At 43.5% G+C, this 24,978-nt stretch overlaps 1 protein-coding gene across 1 annotated transcript in view; it reads right to left on the reverse strand.

Moving 5' to 3' along the window:
- Positions 1-24,978, reverse strand: part of si:dkey-112e17.1 — a 33,724-nt gene that overhangs the window by 4,458 nt on the left and 4,288 nt on the right. Inside the window, exons 2-5 of the mRNA XM_024417806.2 lie at positions 5,954-6,966; positions 4,199-4,250; positions 1,436-1,571; positions 59-213 (exon numbers count right to left, since the gene is read on the reverse strand). Coding sequence (XP_024273574.1) covers positions 59-213; positions 1,436-1,571; positions 4,199-4,250; positions 5,954-6,966 — 1,356 coding nt within the window. The remainder of the gene's footprint in view (positions 1-58; positions 214-1,435; positions 1,572-4,198; positions 4,251-5,953; positions 6,967-24,978) is intronic.

The following is a 24,978-nucleotide window of genomic DNA, read 5'->3' on the forward strand; positions in this document are numbered from 1 at the left end:
CTGCCTTGGCACCACTGTGAGTCCTCAACTGGGTTACCTGCCTTGCCTCGCTCCTTACCGTGCGGGCCGAGAACGGCATTCTGCTGCTTGGACTAGGCACAGACGAAATGATAAACACCTCATCTGTCCCCAAGTCCAATTCCGTGAGACCATTGGATGAGAGGTCCACTTCAGCATGCTGGGACATATCACCATCAACACTGCCTGGTGAACCTAGGAAAGAAACGGGAAAGTGGTTTCATTAATCACTTACTTGTATGGTGATAGGCTACAATTAAAACATTCAAGGCACAACAGTCAGATGTATTGCAGCAGCTTATGATAATTTCCACTGCTTGTCCCTAAAAGAGCACTAGAAATGGAATGTTACAGATTGGTCTCCATAGGCTACTGTAAATTACTGCACTGTGCACCCAGTACACTGTGAAGCCACTGTACTTTTCCATTCATATTCCTGTTAACTCATAGTGACATGGTTGAACTCAGCGAGAGGAGAAACATGATGTTCCCAATGCTCCCACGCTGTTATATAGGTTAAATGTCACGACCTGTAAATCTCTCTGTGGGATCAGCTACAATGAGTGAGAATTTGGATCGTTCTGGGATAAACCCAGTGTTACGCCAAAATGAAAGCAATTTTCTATTGAGACTTCGAAATGCTGCATCTCCCATTCACTCAGCTACATCCACTACAAGCTGGCCTTGCATATTCCCACACAATCTGATCAACTTTTATAAGAGAAGAAATACACTCAAATGACTCTAGGAAGATACTATGTGGACAGTACAATGTTGCAGCCAACTTCCTTTCATATAAGTTATTGATTAAATACTGTATATGCAGCTACTGAGCACACAGAATACCTTAATGATTTCACATATTATGAGCTGTATTGGCCCCCACCTCAATTTTGTATTTTTTTATTTAAATAATCATTTAAAACCACCCACGGGCCAGATTGGAACCCCTCACGGGATGTATGTTTTACACCCGATTAGAGCCATACTATGGCCATAACACCATGAGATAATTCAGTATGTGGTAGAATCCTGGCAGCTCTATTACTGTGTGCTGGAGATCTGATAGTCAGACCCGGTGTACCATTTTCTGTCATAGTTACAGAGCGTAATGAAATAAGTGTCCCATTTACGCTGAACATGTAAATTCAGTTTAGGGGCAGATAAAGTCATTGTCAGCCAGGTTGGAACCAGACCAAACACCCCAGCGGTACCCCTCGATCACGGAGAGAGAAAGAGAGGGGGCGCAGGGCAGGGGGAGCGAGGGGGATTGACTAGACTAGGCTAGGCGGCTGGAGCACAAGCAGATAGGGAAAAACAGGGGAGTGTTAGAGGGAGAGAGAAAGTAGATGGCGTGTGTGTGTTTTGTGTGTGTGTGCACGTGTGCATGTGAGCCCGCCCACTTGCGAATACCCACCTCTGTGTGTGAGGCTGAGAGAGTGGTTGTTGTTGTCGTTCTCTGCAGGGCAAGGGACCTCCAGGCCGGGCTGATTAGGAGCCACCAGCTGCAGCTCACGGACATCAGCTCCAGAGTTCTGCACTCCCTCCTGCACCTACAGCAGCCAGTACAGTTTAGTGTCAGCTAGTACTACTACACATGCCTGCCACCTCACATACACCAACGGAGTAGGGCTGCACAGCACTATGAAAAACAGCCATATGAACTGAAGTTGTTCTTGTCAATTAATAAAATGTTTCTATACCCAGTCAGTATAATGATCTAGTGGCAATAAGATACTTAGTGGCCAGAACTTTTATAGGAGTGTTTTGCTTCTTTCTAAAATTCAATCCCAGATGGACACATTTTGACAACTTAATTACAAATTCATCTCATGACTAGAAAATAGGGAAGTGTAACTTGTCCAGTTCTGCTTTATAGGGGAGTCAGTTAGTCTGACCTTTAGTGAACCTGTCTACCTCTGGGGCTGCTTGCCCTGCATAGGAGAATTTGGACAACAAGTTCACCAGGCCAGTGTAGGGTATTTGTATTTGCTCCAGTGTCTGTAGTCTAGAGAAGGGATTGGAAAGTGGCGGGCTGCATGGCCCCCTTTTGTAGGCCTGTGGATCAATTTCCCTCCCGCCCCCCTCACAGATTTTTTTTTTTTGAGGGGTTTGGGGATTTTTATTTTTTTAAACTCAAATTTGGGTCTTAACTTACAATTGAGAGTTAGAATAGAAGAATGCAAGGTGCAGGTGCAGTTACATTTAAAAAAATATATATATATATAAAATACACACAACAAAAATATAAACGCAACATGTAAAGTGCTGGTCCCATGTTTCATGAGCTGAAATAAAAGATCCCAGAAATGTTCCATACGCACAAAAAGCTTACTTCTCTCAAATGTTGTGCAGAAATTTGTTTACATCCCTGTTAGTCCACCTGACAGGTGAACATATATTTTTGTTAAGTTACAGCCTTATTCTATAACTGATTAAATTATTTGTTTCCCTCATCAATCTACACACAATACCCCATAATAAGAAAGCAAAAACAGGTTTATAGAAATGTTTGACGATTTGAAAAATAAAAAACAAATACCATATTTACATAAGTATTCAGAGCCTTTGCTATGAGACTCGAAATTGAGCTCAGGTGCATCCTGTTTCCATTGATCCTAAATGTTTCGACAACTTGATTAGAGTCCACCTGTTGTAAATTGAATTGATTGGACATGATTTGGAAAAGGCACACACCTGTCTATATAAGGTCCCACAGTTGACAGTGCATGTCAGAGAAAAAAACAAGCCATGAGGTCAAAGGAATTGCCCGTAGAGCTCCGAGACAGGATTTTGTCAAGGCACAGATCTGGGGAAGGGTACCAAAACATTTCTGCAGCATTGAAGGTCCCCAAGAACATAGTGGCCGAGATCATTCTTACATGGAAGAAGTTTGGAACCACCAAGACTCTTCCTAGAGCTGGCCGCCCGGGCAAACTGAGAAATCGGGGGAGAAGGGCCTTGGTCAGGGAGATGACAAAGAACCCGATGGTCACTCTGACAGAGCTCCAGAGTTTTTCTGTGGAGATGGGAGAACTTTCCAGAATGACAACCATCTCTGCAGCACTCCACCAATCAGGTCTTTATGGTAGAGTGGCCAGATGGAAGCCACTCCTCTGTAAAAGGCACATACATGACAGCCCATTTGGAGTGTGCCAAAAGGCACATAAAAGGAGACTGGGAGACTAGTCAGGATGGAGGAAAAGATTAACAGAGCAAAGCACAGAAATATCCTTGAGGAAAACCTGCTCCAGAGTGCTCAGGACCTCAGACTGGGCAAAGGTTCACCTTCCAACAGGACAAAAACTCTAAGCACACAGTCAAGACAACACAGGAGTGGCTTTGGGACAAGTCTCTGAATGTCCTTGAGTGGATCAGCCAAAGCCCGTACTTGAACTCGAACGAACATCTCTGGAGAGACCTGAAAATAGCTGTGCAGCGACGCTCCCCATCCAACCCGACAGAGCTTGAGAGGATCAGCAGAGAAGAATGGGAGAAACTCCCCAAATACAAGTGTACCAAGCATGCAGCGTCATACCCAAGAAGACTCGAGGCTGTAATCGCTGCCAAAGGTGCTTCAACAATGTACTGAGTAAATTTCAGTATATTTATTTTTTTACATTTAGAGAAATGTTTAAAAACCTGTTTTTGCTTTGTCATTATGGGATATTGTGATGAGAAAATAAATGTTTAATACATTTTAGAATAAGGCTGTAACGTAACAAATGTGGAAAAAGTCAAGGGGTCTGAATACTTTCCGAATGCACTGTTTATCGCTCAGCCCATGTCAGCTAACATTTTTTAGATTTTAAATCTAGCTAGCCACCTAAACGTTGTAATCATGGTCGAATTACCGACCAAGGAGGCCCCCATTGAATTTGTTAGTGACTCTCACTCAGATATAATATTAAAAACTGCAAACTTCTCTCCCCACCCTATGGATTTTTCCTTAATTGCAGGAAATTAGCTGTACAACTGCACATTTTTCTCTTTGCCCCATTGCAAAATGTGTAGAATTGCAGGACATTTTTTCTGTTTTTTTTTGTGGCACCAACCCCCATCAAAGTTGCCCATCCCTGGTCTAGAGGATATGAAGGAAATGTTCCCTGATCCCAGTCAGAAGCTAGTTTACAAAGGAATGTCTGGACAGTCAGACAGACAGGGGTCTTTATCCGTTTACCTCAGAGTTGTTGGATGAACAGGAGCTGGCTCTTTTCGGACATAGTTTAGGTCTGGAAAACAAAAAAGAGATCCACAACATTTCAGTTGTGTTTGACTGTTTAACATATCTTTGAAATCCATTAGCATACTATCTTTTATGTATGTTGTTTACTTTATTGACTTTTGGCAACATTCTCTTCCATGCTATTTGTGAAAGCTTGACTTATTTAGAGCAACTGCTCTCCAAATTTGACCAGAAATGTACAAAATGAACATTCTCCCACAATTAGAAACTGGAACAGATTAGATTGCCTTCACTGAAGATTTTCTTCCAAACATAATCAACGTCTAGCTAGCTGACTCACTACATACAAACAGCCTAAACTTGCCCTCGGTTGTTCCTCTCAAGGATGGCTCTAGTAGCTAAACCCATGTAATGCCATAAACTACACTATCTGGGGTGGTCTCACTATAAAGGCATCAGTATAAAGACATACCAATAAGGGAATTTTCACTGGATAATATCAACATAACAGTGAAAGTGTTGACTTAAAGTGATTCTGTTCAATAACAGATCTAAATGCTTTTGTGTGTCAATTTTTGGCACAATTAAAAACATGGCCCCAGGACGAGACCGATACAGCTTTAACTGCTCTAAAACACTCATGGGGGTTGCAAGGGGGTTTATCTTTATGGGAATTTGAACCATCCTGGAGGGAACTAGATGAGAATCATGACAGTAGATTAAACAGTGATGCTCATTTAGTTACCTGGCATAAATTATATTACACCCTGCAAAAACTGATACATGTACTAATGTTGTCTCCTCATGGGATTTGCAGAGGGAACAACCTGTAAATGACACCTTTTGATATGTTGTTCTTGTTCTATTAAACTACAATGGCACCTCGACGGGACAGAGGCTCATAGCACAGCAGTATGAGGTTCTCCGCTCTCCTCGTTTTCCCTCTGCTCGCTTTTGTATGGCTGCGTTTCTCTATGTCCGTTGGAAGTGATGCCAGGTGCTGCACCTCGAACGGCCCTCTCTTGCTCCTGCTCTCTCTCTCTGTAATGGTGACAATGCAGCACATAAGGGCAGCTACAGTTGAACCCTGCCTTTCACTGGATCAAATCAGGGACCGACCAAGGCCTCCAGCTGAGTCAACAACCAGCCCATCCACTGCAGCAGCACCACACTGTGTGCTGGAGGAGGACTGACTGGCAGACTATCCCATTCATGGCTACCATCTCATTCAAGGGAGGAAACTTTGTCACATTGGCCAACATCAAAGACCCAACAGTTGCGCTCTCTCAAAGGAAAAGCACTGTGCCAGTTTCCTTGGATGACAAAGAAATAAAAGGACAATTTTTCCCCATTGTGCAGAATGTGCACGGTCTTGTTTATGTTAGGTTGTCAGGGAAATGTATTTATAGCACAAAACATGTCTGACAAAGGTATCTTTATGACTCCATTCTTTCTGCATGCCTTGCTTTACTGTACCTGAAGATGTTGCACAGGTGACCCACAAGGCTCAGAAAGGGACAATCATTTCCATTGTGCACTATCTTGTTTGTTTGTGTTTGACAGCAGTATGTCTCTGGGAGTAAATAGGGAAAGCCATCACAAGGCGTGTAGGACAAAAGGATGTTTTGGCACAATTCTCTCAAGTGCTGGTTTGATCTCAGGGAGTCAGGGAAACCTTTTTATAGCACAACATGTGTGTGACAAAGGGCTATCATATCACAATAACTTTCTCTGCATGCTTTTACATACCTGAATATAATACACAGAGCGCTGGTGAGCACCATGGCAAAGAAGGCTGCTCCACTCATGGCGGCCAGCAGAGTGTCTATTTTGCTGGCCCCGGCAGGGGCGTAGGCATGCCGGGGGTCATCTCCACCCGGTTCTGTCCGGTTGTGGTAGTAAAAGAGCAGGGCGAAGCCACGGCCCCAGTGGGTGGTGGTGATCAACTCCATGATGACCTCTACCATCTCCTGGCTGGAGCCAAACACCAGCTGGCTGCTGGAGGGCCGGTTGGAGCCACAGAAGCGCGAGGAAAAGGTGAGGAGGTCCGAGATGTAAAGGACGTCGTGGGGGCATGCGTCCACCACAGACTGCTGCGTCTCAGGGCTCACTGACTCTGTGTCCGTGTCTTTGAGGAGCAGAGGGGTCCGAGTGGTGGCCTCGTCTACAACCACAGCCAGGACTTGGTCTGGGGCTGATGCTCTGGGGATAGGGTTAAGGTCAGGGTTGCCTCTGAGGAGAGGAGAGGTGATTGAGTTCATTGCCTTCTCTCCTGGTACATGGGCCCCTGGTAGGAGGAGGTCTGAGAGGGGCTGTGGGGAGGCATGGTCAGAGGTGGCATCAAAGGTGGACCTTTTAGCAGAGTTGGAGACTTTGGCTATCTCCATCTTGGTGGACTGCTCTTGCACCACCACCTGCATGACTTTGTCGTTTTGGGAGGAGGACCGGGGGGCTTTCGCTGTGACACTCTGAGCCTGAGATACAGTGGAATCTTTATCAGTGATGGGACCCCCAGTTGGGATAGTCGCACCATCGTTAGCATCGACCTCTTCCAAGTCAGAGATGGCAGCATACTGGGCGGCGGAGTCGTGACTCTCGAACACGTCAAAGTCAAATATCTCCAGTATGAGCTGGTGGCCGACGGGCACAAAGAACTGCCAGACACAATGGGTCCCGGAGGAGTAGTTATAGGGGAAACCAGGAGACAGGATGAGGCCTTGGACATCCACCACATCCATCTTCGCTCCACAGTCAAAGTAGACCTGCAATCACAATATACAGGGGCTTGGTGAGGGGGACGTGAGTGTACGTTAAAATGCTAGCCTCTCTAATGATTGACACATACTAGCACTTGTCAAACTTATAGAAAATCTGTCTTATTTTGTGTAGAACTTGGAAATACAAATTACGTCTGTCTTTTAAACAAATAACCCAGTTGAGCAGAATTCAGAATGCCTCAAAACAACAAAAAGCATCCAGACCTGAACTACTCAACCCTCCTACTCTGCCAGCCAGTATATCAAAGTGGTGGCGGTGCCTTGCATGCCTGTGCTTGGGTAACTCTGGGGAGGGTATTTCTTCAAACACGCCGAGCTGGCTGTAATGCTTCCCAGGTGTGAGGGGTGGACGATTGAGGGGAACCTCAGCCTAGCTAAGCAGAGGCAGATGTGTTTGCTGGGGCCACTGGGCCCCAGAGCTCAGGTCCAGACCTTTGTGGGGGGGATGGTGTGTTTATGAGATTTCCTCTCGGTTCAGGTTCTGGACTGTGGGAACCGAGCGAAGACCCACCTGGGGCTCAACCAGCACCACCAGACAGGTAACAAATTAAACTACCTCCATGCAACACTAGTACTGGCTGGGAACACATTTAAAATGCACTCGAGACATGGTGTGTGTGTGTGTGTGTGTGTGTGTGTGTGTGTGTGTGTGTGTGTGTGTAAAAAGGAGCACCAGCACCACTGCGGTCGACCAACGCCAGACAGGCACTTTGATTGCTGCTACATGGACCATCTCATCTCTCTCCATATGAGTGCATTAATCAAAAGCATTCCCTCAGACAGTTTATTTTAACAAGCCAAATCTAGATGTACTTTGCAATCATGACTGTATAAAAGGGGCTGTTGCTAGGTCTGGCCCCAGTACCCCCCTCGTCCAACCTTCTTCTGACTGCAACTCAAAGGCCTCTCTATTGCTGATACAGCTGGCATCCTCACAGCCAGGTCAGAGAGAAGAAGGGCAGTATGGGCATACATATATGTGTGTGTTCTGTACAGTGATGAAACAGGTGTTTTCAAAGCACATGAATGCAATGAAAATATTGAATAAATGTAATTACTGACATCACCCCAGCGGCGTGACAGTCCTGATCACTTGACCATCATAGCCCATGTATTCTGTGTCATCCATTTCAGACCTCCTGCCATTGACACCATTGATAATGAGCATAAATTACTGAATAAAATAAATTAAAATACTGAGCTACATTGTATGCAAAAAAAAAAAGAGAAATTATATTATTTTTTCTAATACAATTGCGTAGAGGAAGAGATTTTGTTTAACAATCAATATTTGTTTTCCCCAAAAAGGTAGGGATCAGGATTATTGACACCCCTGTTTTCAATACCTCACCCTGCAAGGATAACGGCCCTGTGCATTTTTCTAAAATGAGTTGGAGAGCACATTGGGAGGGATCTTAGACCATTCCACCATACAGAAGTCTTCCAGATCCTTGATAGCCTTCGTCTGCACTTATGGACTGGCCTCTTCAATTCAAACCGACTGTGAAAAGACCCCTGGTGGCATGTCTGCTGGGGTAAGTGTGTGTGTCAGTGCTGTGTGTAAGTTGACAATGCAAGCGATTTAGAATTTACAACACATTCATGTTTCTTATAAAAACAAGAAGTGACGCAGTCAGTCTTTCCTCAACTCTTAGCCAAGAGAGAATGGCATGCATAGTTTTAATAAACCCTGTGATTACAATGAAGAGCAAGATGTGCCGCTCTGTTATAGACAAGCTACAGCTTAACTGGGTCTTTATTTGCAGCACTTGACCATATGACTGGACAATCATCAAGCTAAGATAAAACTAGAGCCTGCAGGACTTGCTTTGTGGAGTGTAGAGTAAAAAAAGCAGAGCATCTCTTTATTACGGACAAACCCATCTTTACAACCATTGAATGTTTTTACCATGACAGTTTACAATCTAAGGTAACACCAAGGTCTAGAACTTAGGGAATGATTTGTATGAAATATAATGCTGTTAGTTTTAGAGATGTTCAGGACCAATTTATTACTGGCCACCCATTCCAAAACAGAATGCAACTCTTTGTTAAGGGTTTCAGTGACTTCCTAACTGTGGTTGCTGATATGGTTGAATCATCTGCATACATGCTTTGTTTAATGGCAGTGACAGGGCATTGGTAAAAACTGAAAATAGTAGCGGGCCTAGAGAGCTGCCCTGCGGTACACCACACTTTACATGTTTGACATTAGAGAAGCTTCCATTAAAGAAAACCTTCTGATTTATATTAGATAGATTGCCATATTGCAGATTTAGTCCCGCTGATAGCAAGCTGATAGGCCTGCTGTTAGAACCAGTAAAGGCCGCCTTACTACTCTTGGGTAGCGGAATGACTTTGGCTTCCCTCCAGGCCTGAAAACAAAAACTTTCCTCTAGGCTCAGATTAAAGATATGACCGATAGGAGTGGCTATAGAGTCAGCTACCATCCTCAGTAGATTTCCATCTATGTTGTCAATGCCAGGAGGTTGGTCATTATTAGTCGACAACAATTTTCCCATCTCTCCCACGATAACTTTACAAAATTCTAACTTGTAATGCATTTCTTTCATTATTAGTTTGTTTATACATGAGTATGATGGATTACTGTTCATTGTTGGCATTTCCTGTCTAAATCTGCCAACTTTTCCAATGAAGTAATCATTAAAATAATTGGCAACATCAAATATTTTTTGTGATAAATAAGCCATTTGATTTGATGAAAGATGGGAGTTGAATTAGTCTTTCTGACCTTAATATCATTTGAAGTACTCCAATGTTTTTTCCATCACTCTTTATATCATTGATATTGGCTTCAGAATACAGTTTTCTTTTGTTGAGTTGATTCACATAATTTCTCAATTTCCAGTCATTCAGCCAGTCAGATGTGCAGCCAGACTTATTAGCCACTCCTTTTACTCCATCTCTTTCAACCATACAGTTTTTCAATTCCTCATCAATTCATGGAGCCTTAACAGTTCTAACAGTCAGTTTCTTAACAGGTGCATGTTTACCAACAATTGGAAGAAGCAATTTCATAAATTCATCAAGTGCAGTGCCTGGATGCTCCTTATTAAATCACACCAGAGCAACATTTTTTTTAACATCATTCACATAAGAGTCACAGCAAAATATTTTGTATGATCTCTTACACACTATTTTAGGCCCAGCTTTTGGAACTTTGGCTTTCCTGGATATAACCACTATATTGTGATCACTGCATCCAATGTGTACAGATATATCTTAAGAACAAAGTTCGACAGTATTAGTAAACGTGATCAATGTGTGGATGATCTTGTTCCTGTAGTGTTTGTAAACACCCTGGTAGGTTGATTAATACATCAGAACCAGATTACAGGCACTGGTTACAGTGAGAAGCTTCCTCTTGAGCGGACAGCTTGATGAAAACTAGTCAATATTCAGGTCCCCAAGAAAGTGGAAAGTAGACATTATCAAGCATTTCACACATTATTTAGATACTGACTGGTAGCACTTGGTGACTTATAGCCACACCCCAAAATAAAATGCTTTAGATGTGCCAGGTGAACCAGGAACCACAACACTTCAATAACACTTGACATAAGATCTTCTCTAAGCATTACAGGGATATGGGTAGGCCGTCATTGTAAATAATAACTTGTTCTTAACTGACTTGCTAAATAAAGGTTAAAAGAAATAAAATATATGGCTCTGAATATATACAGCAACACCTCCCCCATAAGCATTCCTGTTTCTTCTATAGATATTATATCCTTGTACGCGCTCCACCTCAATCTTCCTGTGGTTCATCTTCAGTTTCTCCGAGATCATTTCCCTCACTTTATCATCAGACTCCTTCCAGGTCTCATGTGGAGATTCTTCAAATCTGTCCACAACCATGTTGTTCTGCCTTGATTGTCCCTCAAGATAATCTGATTTATCCGTCATTGATATCATGGATTCACATACAGATTCACATACAGAACTGATGTACTCTCTCAATGACTTACAGATTGCTGTCATCTTGATATTCTCCTGTTTAAACTCGTCAAGCTGACCCTGGGAGAACTGCAAACTGTTCTTCAGGTCCTCAACCTCTGGTCAGGTTGTTGATTCTTCTATTAGTTGACTCCACCAGAATTTGGACAAAACACTGGAAGCTATTTTCTTGTTGTAACAACTGCTTGTAGAACAATTTTTGTTTGTTTAAAAAAATCTTTCACCTGTGATAGAGAGACACCACTGTCCTCAACGGTACTCCCGTTGGCTTTGGTCTTTATAACGGTAAGAACAATAGATTACGCTGTTACTCCTCGCCGTTCCAGACAGGGAAGGACGCAGGGAAGATTGAAAATCCAACAACAAACAGCTGGGGTCTAGACAGCCACAAGCCCGGGACAATCCTGCACAAGGCTGGGATGGGTTACAGGACAATAGGCAAGCAGCTTGGTGAGAAGGCAACAACTGTTGTTATTAGAAAATGGAAGAAGTTCAAGATGACGGTCAATCACCCTCGGTCTGGGGCTCCATGCAAGATCTCACCTCGTGGGGCATCAATGATCATGAGGAAGGTGAGGGATCAGCCCAGAACTACACGGCAGGACCTGGCCAATGACCTGAAGAGAGCTGGGACCACAGTCTCAAAGAAAACCATTAGTAACACGCTACGCCGTCATGGATTAAAATCCTGCAGCGCACGCAAGGTCCCCCTGCTCAAGCCAGCGCATGTCCAGGCCCGTCTGAAGTTTGCCAATGACCAGCTGAATGATCCAGAGGAGGAATGGGAGAAGGTCATGTGGTCTGATGAGACAAAAATAGAGCTTTTTGGTCTAAACTCCACTCGCCGTGTTTGGAGGAAGAAGAAGGATGAGTACAACCCCAAGAACACCATCCCAACCGTGAAGCATGGAAGTGGAAAGATCATTCTTTGGGGATTCCTTTCTGCAAAGGGGACAGGACGACTGAACCGTATTGAGGGGAGGATGGATGGGGCCATGTATCGCGAGAGCTTGGCCAACATCCTCCTTCCCTCAGTAAGAGCATTGAAGATGGGTCGAGGCTGGGTCTTCCAGCATGACAACGACCCGAAACACACAGCCAGGGCAACTAAGGACTGGCTCCGTAAGAAGCATCTCAAGGTCCTGGAGTGGCCTGTCCAGTCTCCAGACCTGAACCCAATAGAAAATCTTTGGAGGGAGCTGAAAGTCCGTATTGCCCAGCGACAGCCCCGAAACCTGAAGGATCTGGAGAAGGTCTGTATGGAGGAGTGGTCCAAAATCCCTGCTGCAGTGTGTGCAAACCTGGTCAAAAACTACAGGAAACGTATGATCTCTGTAATTGCAAACAAAGGTTTCTGTACTGTATTAGTTCTCCTTTTCTGATGTATCAAATAGTTATGTCATGCAATAAAATGCAAATTAATTTCTTAAAAATGATACAATGTGATTTTCGTTTTGGATTCCATCTCTCACAGTTGAAGTGTACCTATGATAAAAAAATACAGACCTCTACATGCTTTGTAAGTAGGAAAACCTGCAAAATTGGCAGTGTATCAAATACTTGTTCTCCCCACTGTATGTATGTATGTATGTATGTATGTATGTATGTATGTATGTATGTATGTATGTATGTATGTATGTATATATATATATATCCGTTCTGAAAGGCCCCAAAGTCTGCAACACCATTAAGCAAGGGGGGCCACCACCAAGCAAGCGGCTTTGTATGGAAAGAATATGGCACCACAACAAACCTGCCAAGAGAGGGCCACCCGCCAAAACTCACGGAGCAGGCAAGGAGGGCATTAATCAGAGAGGCAACAAAGATACCAAAGATAACCCTGAAGGAGCTGCAAAGCTCCATAGCAGAGATTGGAATATCTGCCCATAGGACCACTTTAAGCCGTACACTCCACAGAGCTGGGCTTTACGGAAGAGTGGCCAGAAAAAAAGCCATTGCTTAAAGAAAAAAATAAGCAAACACGTTTGGTGTTCGCCAAAAGGCATGTAAGAGACTCCCCAAACATATGGAAGATGGTACTCTGGTCAGATGAGACTAAAATTGAGATTTTTGGCCATCAAGGAAACCCAACACCTCTCATCACCCCGAGAATACCATCCCCACAGTGAAGCATGGTGGTGGCAGCATCATGCTGTGGGGATGTTCTCCCATCGGCAGGGACTGAGAAACTGGTCAGAATGTAAGAAATAATGGATGGCGCTAAATACAAGGAAATCCTTGAGGGAAACCTGTTTGAGTCTTCCAGAGATTTGAGACTGGGACGGGGGTTCACCTTCCAGCATGACAATGACCCTAAGCATACTGCTAAAGCAACACTCAAGTGGTTTAAGGGGAAACATTTAAATGTATTGGAATGGCCTAGTCAAAACTCAGACCTCTGAAGTCAAACTCAGAAGTCAAACCTCAGGCCATCATTGAAGTTGTTGGTGGTGTTGTACAAAACAAAGTCCCAATCAGAGTATCAAAACCAATGACAAATTTTCAAACCTCGCTTTACCCATGTGTGTTCCACTCTGGCCCAACCCGTCGGGTTCTGGGATCAAACAGACGGTCTAGAATGGATTTCAATTCTAGAAATCGTTGAGGAGGTAGTCCGATCCAGACTCATTATGCGTAGCTTAGCATTTGGCTGGAGCAAAGAGTTTGGGTAGCCAGGCAAGAAGTTTTGAAGATTGGAACCAGTGCCTTGGTCAGATGACATGAAAATAGAGCTCTGTGGTCACACACACACAACAGTAGTGGGTTTGGCATTAACATGAGAATGCATAAGCAGAAAGAACCCCATACCTACTGTAAAATATGGTGTTGGATATTTGATGTTATGGGGCTATTTTGATTCCACTGGTCAGCTTCTGTTAAAAAATTTAAGATGAACTTAGGTTGTCAACAAATTTTATTGCTGTGGACACAGTACTCCGATTGTCAAGTTTGGGCAACAAATAACATAAATTAAATTATAATGTATGCATTGGGGAATTTCCATGTAAAAAGCCCCATGAGCATTAACTTGAAGTTTGTAGGAGCACATCAAATGTGGTGTCAAATGAAAGCTAAGAGTCTGTAGTTCTTAATTACGGCATATATACAGAATCTGTCAAATTTTGGACATACTAATTCCAGGGTTTTTCTTTCTTAAAAAAACAAAACAATTTTCTATGTTGTAGAATAATACTGAAGACATCAAAACTACGAAAAAACATATGGAATCATGCCGTAACCAAAAAAGTGTTTTGAGATTCTTCAAAGTAGCCACCCTTTGCCTTGATGACAGGTTTGCGCACTCTTGGCATTCTCTTAACCAGCTTCACCTGGAATGCTTTTCCAACAGTCTTGAAGGAGTTCCCATATATGCTGAGCACTTAGTGCCTTCGGAAAGTATTCAGATCCCTTGACTTTTTCCACATTTTGTTTCGTTACAGCCTTGTTCTAAAATGGATTAAATAAAAAAAAATTCTCAGCAACACACACACACACACACACACACACACAGACACACACAGACAAAGCAAAAACAGGTTTTTAGAAATGTTTGCAAATGTATAAAAATAGAAATACCTCATTTACATGAGTGTTCAGACCCTTTGAGACTCAAAATTGAGCTCAGGTACATCGTGTTTCCATTGATAATCCTTAAGATGTTTCGGCAAATTGATTGGAGTCCACCTGTTGTAAATTCAATTGAATGGACATGATTTGGAAAAGGCACACACCTGTCTATATAAGGTCCCACAGTTGACAGTGCATGTCAGAGCAAAAACCAAGCCAAGAGGTTGAAGGAATTGTTCTTAGAGCTCCGCGACAGGATTGTGTCGATGCACAGATCTGGGGAAGGGTACAAAAACATTTCTGCACCATTGAAGGTCCCCAAGAACACAGTAGATTCCATCATTCTTAAATGAAAGAAGTTTGGAATCACCAAGGCTCTTCCTGGAGCTGGCCCCCCGGCAAACTGAGCAATCGGGGGAGAAGGGCCTTGGTCAGGGAGGTGACCAAGAACCCGAAGGTCACTGACAGAGCTCTAGAGTTCCTCTGTGGAGATGGGAGAACCTTTCAGAAGGACAACCATCTCTGCAGCCCTCCACCAATCAGGTCTTTATGGTAGAGTGGCCAGACGAAAGCCACTCCTCAGTAAAAGGCACATGACAGGCTGCTTGGAGTTTGCCAAAAGGCACCTAAAGGACTGACAATGAGAAACAACATTCTCTGTTTCAGATTGAACTCTTTGGTCTGAATGCCAAGCGTCACATCTGGAGGAAACCTGGCACCATCCCTAAGGTGAAGCACGGTGGTGGCAGCAACATGCTGTGGGGATGTTGTCAGCGGCAGGGACTGGGAGACTAGTCAGGGTCGAGGCAAAGATGAACGGAGCAAAGTACAGAGAGATCCTTGATGAAAACCTGCTCCAGAGCGCTCAGGACCTCAGACTGGGGCGAAGGTTCACCTTCCAACAGGGCAAAGACCCAAAGCACAGTGCCAAGACAATGCAGGAGTAGCTTCGGGGCAAGTGTTTGAATGTCCTTAACTGGCCCAATCAGAGCCCGCGCTTGAACCCGATCTAACATCTCTGGAGAGACCTGAAAATAGCTGTGCAGCAACACTCCCCATCCAACCTGACAGATTTTGAGAGGATCTGCAGAGGAATGGGAGAAACTCCCCAAATACAGGTGTGCCAAGCTTGTAGCGTCATACCCAAGAAGACTCAAGGCTGTAATTGCTGCGAAGGGTGCTTCAACCGGGGTGGCAGGGTAGCCTAGTGGTTAGAGCGTTGGACTAGCAACCGGAAGGTGGCAAGTTCAAATCCCCGAGCTGACAAGGTACAAATTAAGTGTGGCAGTTAACCCACTGTTCCTAGGCCGTCATTGAAAATAAGAATTTGTTCTTAACTGACTTGCCTAGTTAAATAAAAGGTTAAAAAAAAACAGTACTGAGTAAAGGGTCTGAATACTTATGTAAATGTCGTATTTCAGTTGATTTTAAATAAATGAGCAAACATTTTACTTTGTCATTATGGGGTATTGTGTGTAGATTGATGAGAACATTTTTTATTTAATCAATTGTAGGATAAGGCTGTAACGTAATAAAATGTGGAAAAATCAAAAGGGTACTTTCCCAATTATACTGTATAATAATAATACTTTTTTAAAGTCAAGAACTTCCCATTGTTCACCCCTCATTTTGTTTGTCTCCCTTCTCCCTCTCCAGTTAATGTCTCCTCTCCAGGCTCTTACTGCCACCTTCCCTTGAGCCCCCTCTTTCCATTTACTATTACCAGCCCTCTCACCCACTGAGCACCGACTGACACCGGATGTCCATGAACGTTGAAAAGTAGTTGAAGTTTAGTCAGTCCAAATCTGAACCAAACATATCCTTTTTCACAAGTTTGGATAGCACAGTGCAGGAAATTAAAGCACAGTACAATACAGTAAAGAAACAGAGTATAGGTCAGTACAATATAGTAGAGTATACAGAAGAGCACATTAAAGTAGAGTACAGTATAATTTACTGAACTATACTCTAATACACTGAACTCTACTGTGCTGTACTGTTCAAACTGGTACAGATTTGGTTAGGTCCTGACCAAACAAATTTGGTCTTATTTGGGGGAGGAGCACATTAGAATAATAGCAGTGTATAGATTAATACCCAAACATGCAAAGGAGGATATAAAAAATGTCTACCTTTGTGTATCTATTCAGGATACATCACCATGAAGAGAATGGCATTTCTGTATAGTACAGATCAGGGACCCATGATGTCATTCTGTTACCATCATTCTGTTACCGGGTGTTAATCCACTTCACTTGCTGTAGTTCAATAACCAAATAGATTTTTTTCAATCTCAAGGTTTCATATCATAGCTGACACCCAATTCTTTCTGCAGACATCTTTGAATTTTAATTCGGAGTAGATATTTAACAGTTTTTGGAAAACGTGGTCACAGACATTTTCGCATAGTTACCAAACTTTACACCTGCACTGTTCGAGTAAATGTGTTTTTGTAATATGTTCAGTCGCAATTGTTAAAAGTAGTCCTTGTGCATAGATCTGTATGGTATGTTAAACTGCAATCAATGGTTTCTCTTTGGCACACGTTTAAAGTGAAAGATCTGCATCTTGGCGTCCTTCTGTTAATGTGTAATTGCCCATTGGTAAATACAATCTGATAGTGATGGACGCTGATGTAACAGTGATAAATTACAAACGTCATGGTACAGTCAGTACTTTGATGCCCAACTAGTTCTAAGAGTGTTGTATGATGGCTTTTCCTTTCTCAGAATGCAGTTTAGCATGAAAGCATTACATCATAGTAAGGTACAACCAAGAAAATGGCCTTAGACCTACTAGGAACTCATGTCGTGAATGCCACAACCACAACACATAATTACACAGATGACATTTGAACTGGTCAAATGCCATTCCCGAGAGGTTGCAGAGAGTAAGCCAATTTTCGGTTTTGCTCAACGGTGTTGTGCAATACACTATAGAATGAAGGGAGCAGCTTGACAACATGGGGGGGAGGGAGGGATGTGTGTGTGTGTGTGTGTGTGTGTATCTCTGTGACCAAAAAAAGTGACCAAATCCAATTTTCTTTATGCATGCTCTTTCTATTCACAGTTTGTGGGCTACATTTCCATCCCCCATCAGAGAGAGAGAACTGTGTCAAGGAGGGAGAGAGGGTCAGAGACTGTGTCATCTCCATGGACCTGACTACAGTAGGACTGGGCTGGCTATCTGGAGGTCTGCCACCCTCACTGTGATGTGATGCACAAGGTAGACTACACATGAATGGTCTCCAAAGTGCCACAGTGTTTAATGGAAATGGGACATTCTTATAATGCCAAACATCCCAGTTCTGTTACATCACAGACGCAGGCCTTTCCTCTCCACTGGCAGCCAAGGCGGTCATTATTCGAGGAAACCTTTTCTCATGGGGCACAATGGGCCACAGTGCTGTTTGGTTGCACCACTTCATGGTGGGATGGGAGATACCATTTTAATGAAGTGAAGCTAATAAGTAGGAGCAGGCAGAAAGTTTACATAAGGCCCTGCTCGTCGGTCATCGCGCCCCAGTTGTGCTATATGGAGATGACTAGACTATCCTTGTACAAAAGTAAAGTACACAAGCAAATAATTGATTGAAATTACTTGTGCAGTGGAATGTCAAATTAAGCACAGTCATTATTTTGAGGTTTACCATAATTATATTGTGAAGGAACTTGAATCCTATGTCGGAACTAAAATGCTAATTACCAAAAATGTAGTTTGAACTGAATACAAAAGCCTTCTAAAAGACACATACTGTATACTGTTTTGCTGCTTGAAACACAATTCAAATGTCTTAAAAACTAAATAAAACTCCCTAACTGCTGCCTGAAAAAGGGCTGAAAAATTGCCAAAGACTCTGGCCAACCGAAACATTTAAAAAAATATATTTCACCTTTATTTAACCAGATAGGCTAGTTGAGAACAAGTTCTCATTTACTGTGACCTGGCCAAGATAAAGCAAAGCAGTGCGACACAAACAACAACAAAGTTACACATGGAATAAACAAACAGACAGTCAATAACACAATAATAAAAAAAGATATATATACAGTGTGTGCAAATGAGGTAAGATAAGGGAGGTAAGGCAATAAATAGGCCATAGTGGCAAATTCATTACAATTTAGCAATTAAACACTGGAGTGATAGATGTGCAGAAGATGAATGTGCAAGTAGAGATACTGGGGAGCAAAAAAAAAAGAAAAGAGTATGGGGATGAGGTAGATGGATGGGCTATTTACAGATGGGCTATGTACAGGTGCAGTGATCTGTGAGCTGCTCTGACAGCTGGTGCTTAAAGTTAGTGAGGGAGATATGAGTCTCCAGCTTCAGGGATTTTTGTAATTCGTTCCAGTCATTGGCAGCAGAGAACTGGAAGGAAAGGCGGCCAAAGGAGGAATTGGCTTTGGGGATGACCAGTGAAATATACCTTCTGGAGCGCGTGCTACGGGTGGGTGCTGCTATGGTGACCAGTGAGCTGAGATAAGGTGGGGCTTTACCTAGCAAAGACTTATAGATGACCTGGAGCCAGTGGGTTTGGCGACGAATATGAAGGGAGGGCCAGACAATGAGAGCATACAGGTCGCAGTGGTAGGTAGTATATGGGGCTTTGGTGACAAAACGGATGGCACTGTGATAGACTGCATCCAATTTGCTGAGTAGTGGAGGCTATTTTGGAAATTGCATCGCCGAAGTCAAGGATCAGTAGGATAGTCAGTTTTACGAGGGTATGTTTAGCAGCATGAGTGAAGGATGCTTTGTTGTGAAATAGGAAGCCGATTCTAGATTTCATTTTGGATTTGAGATGCTTAATGGGACTCTGGAAGGAGAGTTTACAGTCTAAACAGACATCTAGATATTTGTAGATGTCCACAGATTCTGAGTCAGAACCATACAGAGTAGTGATGCTGGACAGGCGGGCAGGTGCTGGTAGCGATCGGTTGAAGAGCATTTAGTTTTACTTTCATTTAAGAGCAGTTGGAGGCCACTGAAGGAGAGTATGGCATTGAAGCTCGTCTGGAGGTTAGTTAACACAGTGTCCAAAGAAGGGCCAGAAGTATACAGAATGGTATCGTCTGCGTAGAGGTAGATCAGAGAATCATGCTCCCATCCGGCAGGTGGTACCAGTGCATCCAGGCTTAGACCAACAGACTCCTAAACAGCTTCTAGCCCCTGGCCATAAGACTGTTAAATGGCTAACAACTACTGCTCCCCCTCACCCCTACGCTGCTGCTAAAATGATTATTCATTAGATTTATTACTACCACTGCACTTCTGTTCATTGATTACCAATAGTATCTACTGTATCTATTTATCCCGCTACTGGTCACTATCACTCCTGTTTACATGTATTTACATGTATTACCATTAGTATATTAACATAAGTATTTATATATTCCCACCACCAGTCACTTTTCATGCCTACACTGGCACTCTTACACACACACACACACACACACACTGAAGGCGTTCACATGCTTCCCATACGAAATTGTTCGGAACAGTGCGTGCATATATTATGACCACATTTTTTGACGTTTTAGTTCATTTTGGTCTTTGGCAAGGGTTTTTTCAAAGTGTGCAACTGCAACCCGCAATTTGGGGCATTCCAGCATCTGCAGGAACTCCTCCCCTCAAGCATCCCATTTGTTCCTTCATGAATTTGGTACTGACACAGACCCTGTATATAGTTTCCTCTCTTTTTTCGTGTTTAATTTGATATTGAATAATGCACTGTTGGGAATGGCTTCCAAGTTTTTTTTTTTGGGGGAGGGGGTTTGTGTGTGAATTTACCCCCTTTTCTCCCCAATTTCGTGGTATCCAATTGTTAGTAGCTACTATCTTGTCTCATCGCTACAACTCCCGTACGGGCTGGGGAGAGACGAAGGTTGAAAGTCATGCGTCCTCCGATACACAACCCGACCAAGCCGCACTGCTTCTTAACACAGCGCGCATCCAACCCAGAAGCCAGCCGCACCAATGTGTCGGAGGAAACACCGTGCACCTGGCAACCTTGGGTTAGCGTGCACTGCACCACAGGAGTCGCTGGTGCGCGATGAGACAAGGATATCCCTACCGGCCAAGCCCTCCCTAACCCTGACGACGCTAGGCCAATTGCCCCACGGACCTCCCGGTCGCGGCCGGTTACGACAGAGCCTGGGCACGAACCCAGAGTCTCTGGTGGCACAGCTGGCGCTGCAGTACAGCGCCCTTAACCACTGCGCCACCCGGGAGTCTAGGGCTTGCAAGTTAAAGGGCAATTCCGCCACTTTTCAACCTCATATTCATGATCTCCAGCGCCAAACCAGTCTCTAATTATGTGAAAACAAAGCGCTTATGATCTGCTGTTAAAATATTTGAATTAAAGTCCTAAAAAAAAAGTGATTTTCAAAACCTGCAACTAGTTTTTAGCCACGGTAAATCTGTCTTTGAAAATATTTGGGTATAGTTTCATCGGGTAAAACTTTGTTTTCACATATGTAGACACTGGTATTGAGCTGGAGATAGTGAAAATGATGTTGAAAAGTGGTGGAGTTGCCCTTTAAGCATTTCACTGTACTTGTGCATGTGACAAATAAAACTTAACTGAAGAGCTTAGAGAAATCTACTATTGCCTAATTGAACCTTAGCAACAGGTTAGTGAGTATACAACTAGTATGATGAAACCCCCAGCTAAAACCTTGCAAAACACTGACGCCCAACTTCCCATAGCGCTTGCTGTCACACACACACACACTCACTCATTCCCTTCCCTCACTCCTTCACATGCACAAACAACTCCTGACTGGCTCATAAACAGCCAGACGGGCCCCTCAAAAGAGGCAGGGACTCCCACATGCGCTATTTACTGGGAGTATTTACTGGGAGTAGAAAAGTGACACTGCCCCAAAAGGCTAACGCTTCAGCTGTGTCAACCCCCAGATGATGTGATTAACCCAGAACTCAGCAGCTCTGTCTCGGTCCAATAATTTAGCCACTGTTGCTGGTCAGGTCAGACACTGACAGAAATCTAGATCATAGACTGTAGGGTCATTTCTCCAATGGCGCATACTAGATCCGTGTGTCATAGAAGCTAGAAGAGCTACACTACATGACCAAAATTATGTGGACACCTGCTCGTCAAACAGCTCATTACTAATTCCTGGGCATTAATATGGAGTTTGTCCCCCCTTTCCCGCTATATGGGGCGGCAGGGTAGCCTAGTGGTTAGAGTGTTGGACTAGTAACCGGAAGGTTGAAAGTTCAAACCCCCGAGCTGACAAGGTACAAATCTGTCGTTCTGCCCCTGAACAGGCAGTTAACTCACTGTTCCTAGGCCGTCATTGAAAATAAGAATTTGTTCTTAACTGACTTGCCTAGTTAAATAAAGGTAAAATTAAAAATTAAAAATAAATAACAGCCTCCACTCTTCTTGGAAGGCTTTCTACTAGATCCCCAAACTGTTTCCACAAAGTTGGAAGCATAGAAGTGTCTCTAATATCATTGTATGCTGTAGCGTTAAGATTTCCCCTCACTGGAACTAAGGTGCCTAGCCTAACCATGAAAAACCGCCCTAGACTATTATTTCACCTCCACCAAAGTTTACTGTTGGCACTATACATTGTGGCAGGTAGCGTTCTCCAGGCATCCGACAAACCCAGAGAACATGCTTCCACTGCTCCAGAGTCCAATGGCAGCAAGCTTTACACCACTCCAGCCAACGTTTGGCATTGCACATGGTGATCTTAGGCTTGTGTGCGGCTGCTCAGCCATGGAAACCCATTCCATGAAGCTCCCGACAAACAGATCTTGTGTTTACGTTGCTTGCAGAGAAAGTTTGGAACTAAGGTAGTCAGTGTTGCAACCGAGGACAGACAATTCTTACACACTCGGCGGTCCCTTTCTGTGATCTTGTGTGGCCAACCACTTTGTGGCTGAGCCTTTGTTGAGCACTTACACTTACAACAGCACTTACAGTTGACCGAGGCAGCTCTAGCAGGGCAGAAATTTGACGAACTGACTTGTTGGAAAGGTGGCATCCTATGACGGTGCCATGTTGAAAGTGACTGAGCTCTTCAGTAAGTCCACTCTACTGCCAATGTTTGTCTATGGAGATTGCATGGCGGTGTGCTCGATTTTACACACCTGTCAGCAACGGGTGTGGCTGAAATAGCTGAATCCAATTATTTGAATGGGTGTCCACATACTTTTGTATATACAGTGCCTTGCGAAAGTATTCGGCCCCCTTGAACTTTGCGACCTTTTGCCACATTTCAGGCTTCAAACATAAAGATATAAAACTGTATTTTTTTGTGAAGAATCAACAACAAGTGGGACACAATCATGAAGTGGAACGACATTTATTGGATATTTCAAACTTTTTTAACAAATCAAAAACTGAAAAATTGGGCGTGCAAAATTATTCAGCCCCTTTACTTTCAGTGCAGCAAACTCTCTCCAGAAGTTCAGTGAGGATCTCTGAATGATCCAATGTTGACCTAAATGACTAATGATGATAAATACAATCCACCTGTGTGTAATCAAGTCTCCGTATAAATGCACCTGCACTGTGATAGTCTCAGAGGTCTGTTAAAAGCGCAGAGAGCATCATGAAGAACAAGGAACACACCAGGCAGGTCCGAGATACTGTTGTGAAGAAGTTTAAAGCTGGATTTGGATACAAAAAGATTTCCCAAGCTTTAAACATCCCAAGGAGCACTGTGCAAGCGATAATATTGAAATGGAAGGAGTATCAGACCACTGCAAATCTACCAAGACCTGGCCGTCCCTCTAAACTTTCGGCTCATACAAGGAGAAGACTGATCAAAGATGCAGCCAAGAGGCCCATGATCACTCTGGATGAACTGCAGAGATCTACAGCTGAGGTGGGAGACTCTGTCCATAGGACAACAATCAGTCGTATATTGCACAAATCTGGCCTTTATGGAAGAGTGGCAAGAAGAAAGCCATTTCTTAAAGATATCCATAAAAAGTGTAGTTTAAAGTTTGCCACAAGCCACCTGGGAGACACACCATACATGTGGAAGAAGGTGCTTTGGTCAGATGAAACCAAAATGTAACTTTTTGGGAACAATGCAAAACGTTATGTTTGGCGTAAAAGCAACACAGCTCATCACCCTGAACACACCATCCCCACTGTCAAACATGGTGGTAGCAGCATCATGGTTTGGGCCTGCTTTTCTTCAGCAGGGACAGGGAAGATGGTTAAAATTGATGGGAAGATGGATGGAGCCAAATACAGGACCATTCTGGAAGAAAACCTGATGGAGTCTGCAAAAGACCTGAGACTGGGACGGAGATTTGTCTTCCAACAAGACAATGATCCAAAACATAAAGCAAAATCTACAATGGAATGGTTCAAAAATAAACATATCCAGGTGTTAGAATGGCCAAGTCAAAGTCCAGACCTGAATCCAATTGAGAATCTGTGGAAAGAACTGAAAACTGCTGTTCACAAATGCTCTCCATCCAACCTCACTGAGCTCGAGCTGTTTTGCAAGGAGGAATGGGAAAAAATGTCAGTCTCTCGATGTGCAAAACTGATAGAGACAAACCCCAAGCAACTTACAGCTGTAATCGCAGCAAAAGGTGGCGCTACAAAGTATTAACTTAAGGGGGCTGAACAATTTTGCACGCCCAATTTTTCAGTTTTTGATTTGTTAAAAAAGTTTGAAATATCCAATAAATGTCGTTCCACTTCATGATTGTGTCCCACTTGTTGTTGATTCTTCACAAAAAAATACAGTTTTATATCTTTATGTTTGAAGCCTGAAATGTGGCAAAAGGCCGCAAAGTTCAAGGGGGCCGAATACTTTTGCAAGGCACTGTATAGTGTATTTTTTAAGAGAAGAAAGGAGGTCCTTGCACCCGGTGCTGTTTGTCCACAGCTGTGAAAAGGCACTGATACACAAGCCCACGACTTAAACAATAAGTATAGTGTGTGTGCATGCAGTTATTCCGTGCCATCATATTCACTCAGGGTGAATTTACAAAACAACCGGTTAGCTTCCTGATTGGGCTCTAACTGAAGCTGCCCCCAGTAACCTCTGAGAGCATAGTCTTCACCTCACAAAATATGGACCTTTACAAACCTCCATCAAGACCATAATGTTCTTTGGTCATCAATGTTGGTGCCACAAATGAGCTCTGCATGAGCCAGTGGAATGCTCAGCATTGTGGTGGCGGTGGACCCTCCAACTCCACATAGATATGTGGCTGGGTGGGCGGGCTGTTGGATGGAGGGGTTCCAGATTTGCGGTGCACACACCAATTAACAGTTTCCCTGTATTTTTCTTCCTCTCTGGATGGAAGGAGGTTGCAGTAACCGTCATTAACTAAGTATGCCTAGCCTAGAAAGTAAAGCATGTGGGCGAAATGCAGTCAGTCAGTGTTATCTGTCACCATGGTGGTTTGGACCAATTAGGAGAAATCATTTCCAGATTTGGAATGTGACCC

This window comes from Oncorhynchus tshawytscha, linkage group LG04 (assembly GCF_018296145.1).
Source record: "Oncorhynchus tshawytscha isolate Ot180627B linkage group LG04, Otsh_v2.0, whole genome shotgun sequence".
In the NCBI taxonomy this organism is placed as follows: domain Eukaryota; kingdom Metazoa; phylum Chordata; class Actinopteri; order Salmoniformes; family Salmonidae; genus Oncorhynchus; species Oncorhynchus tshawytscha.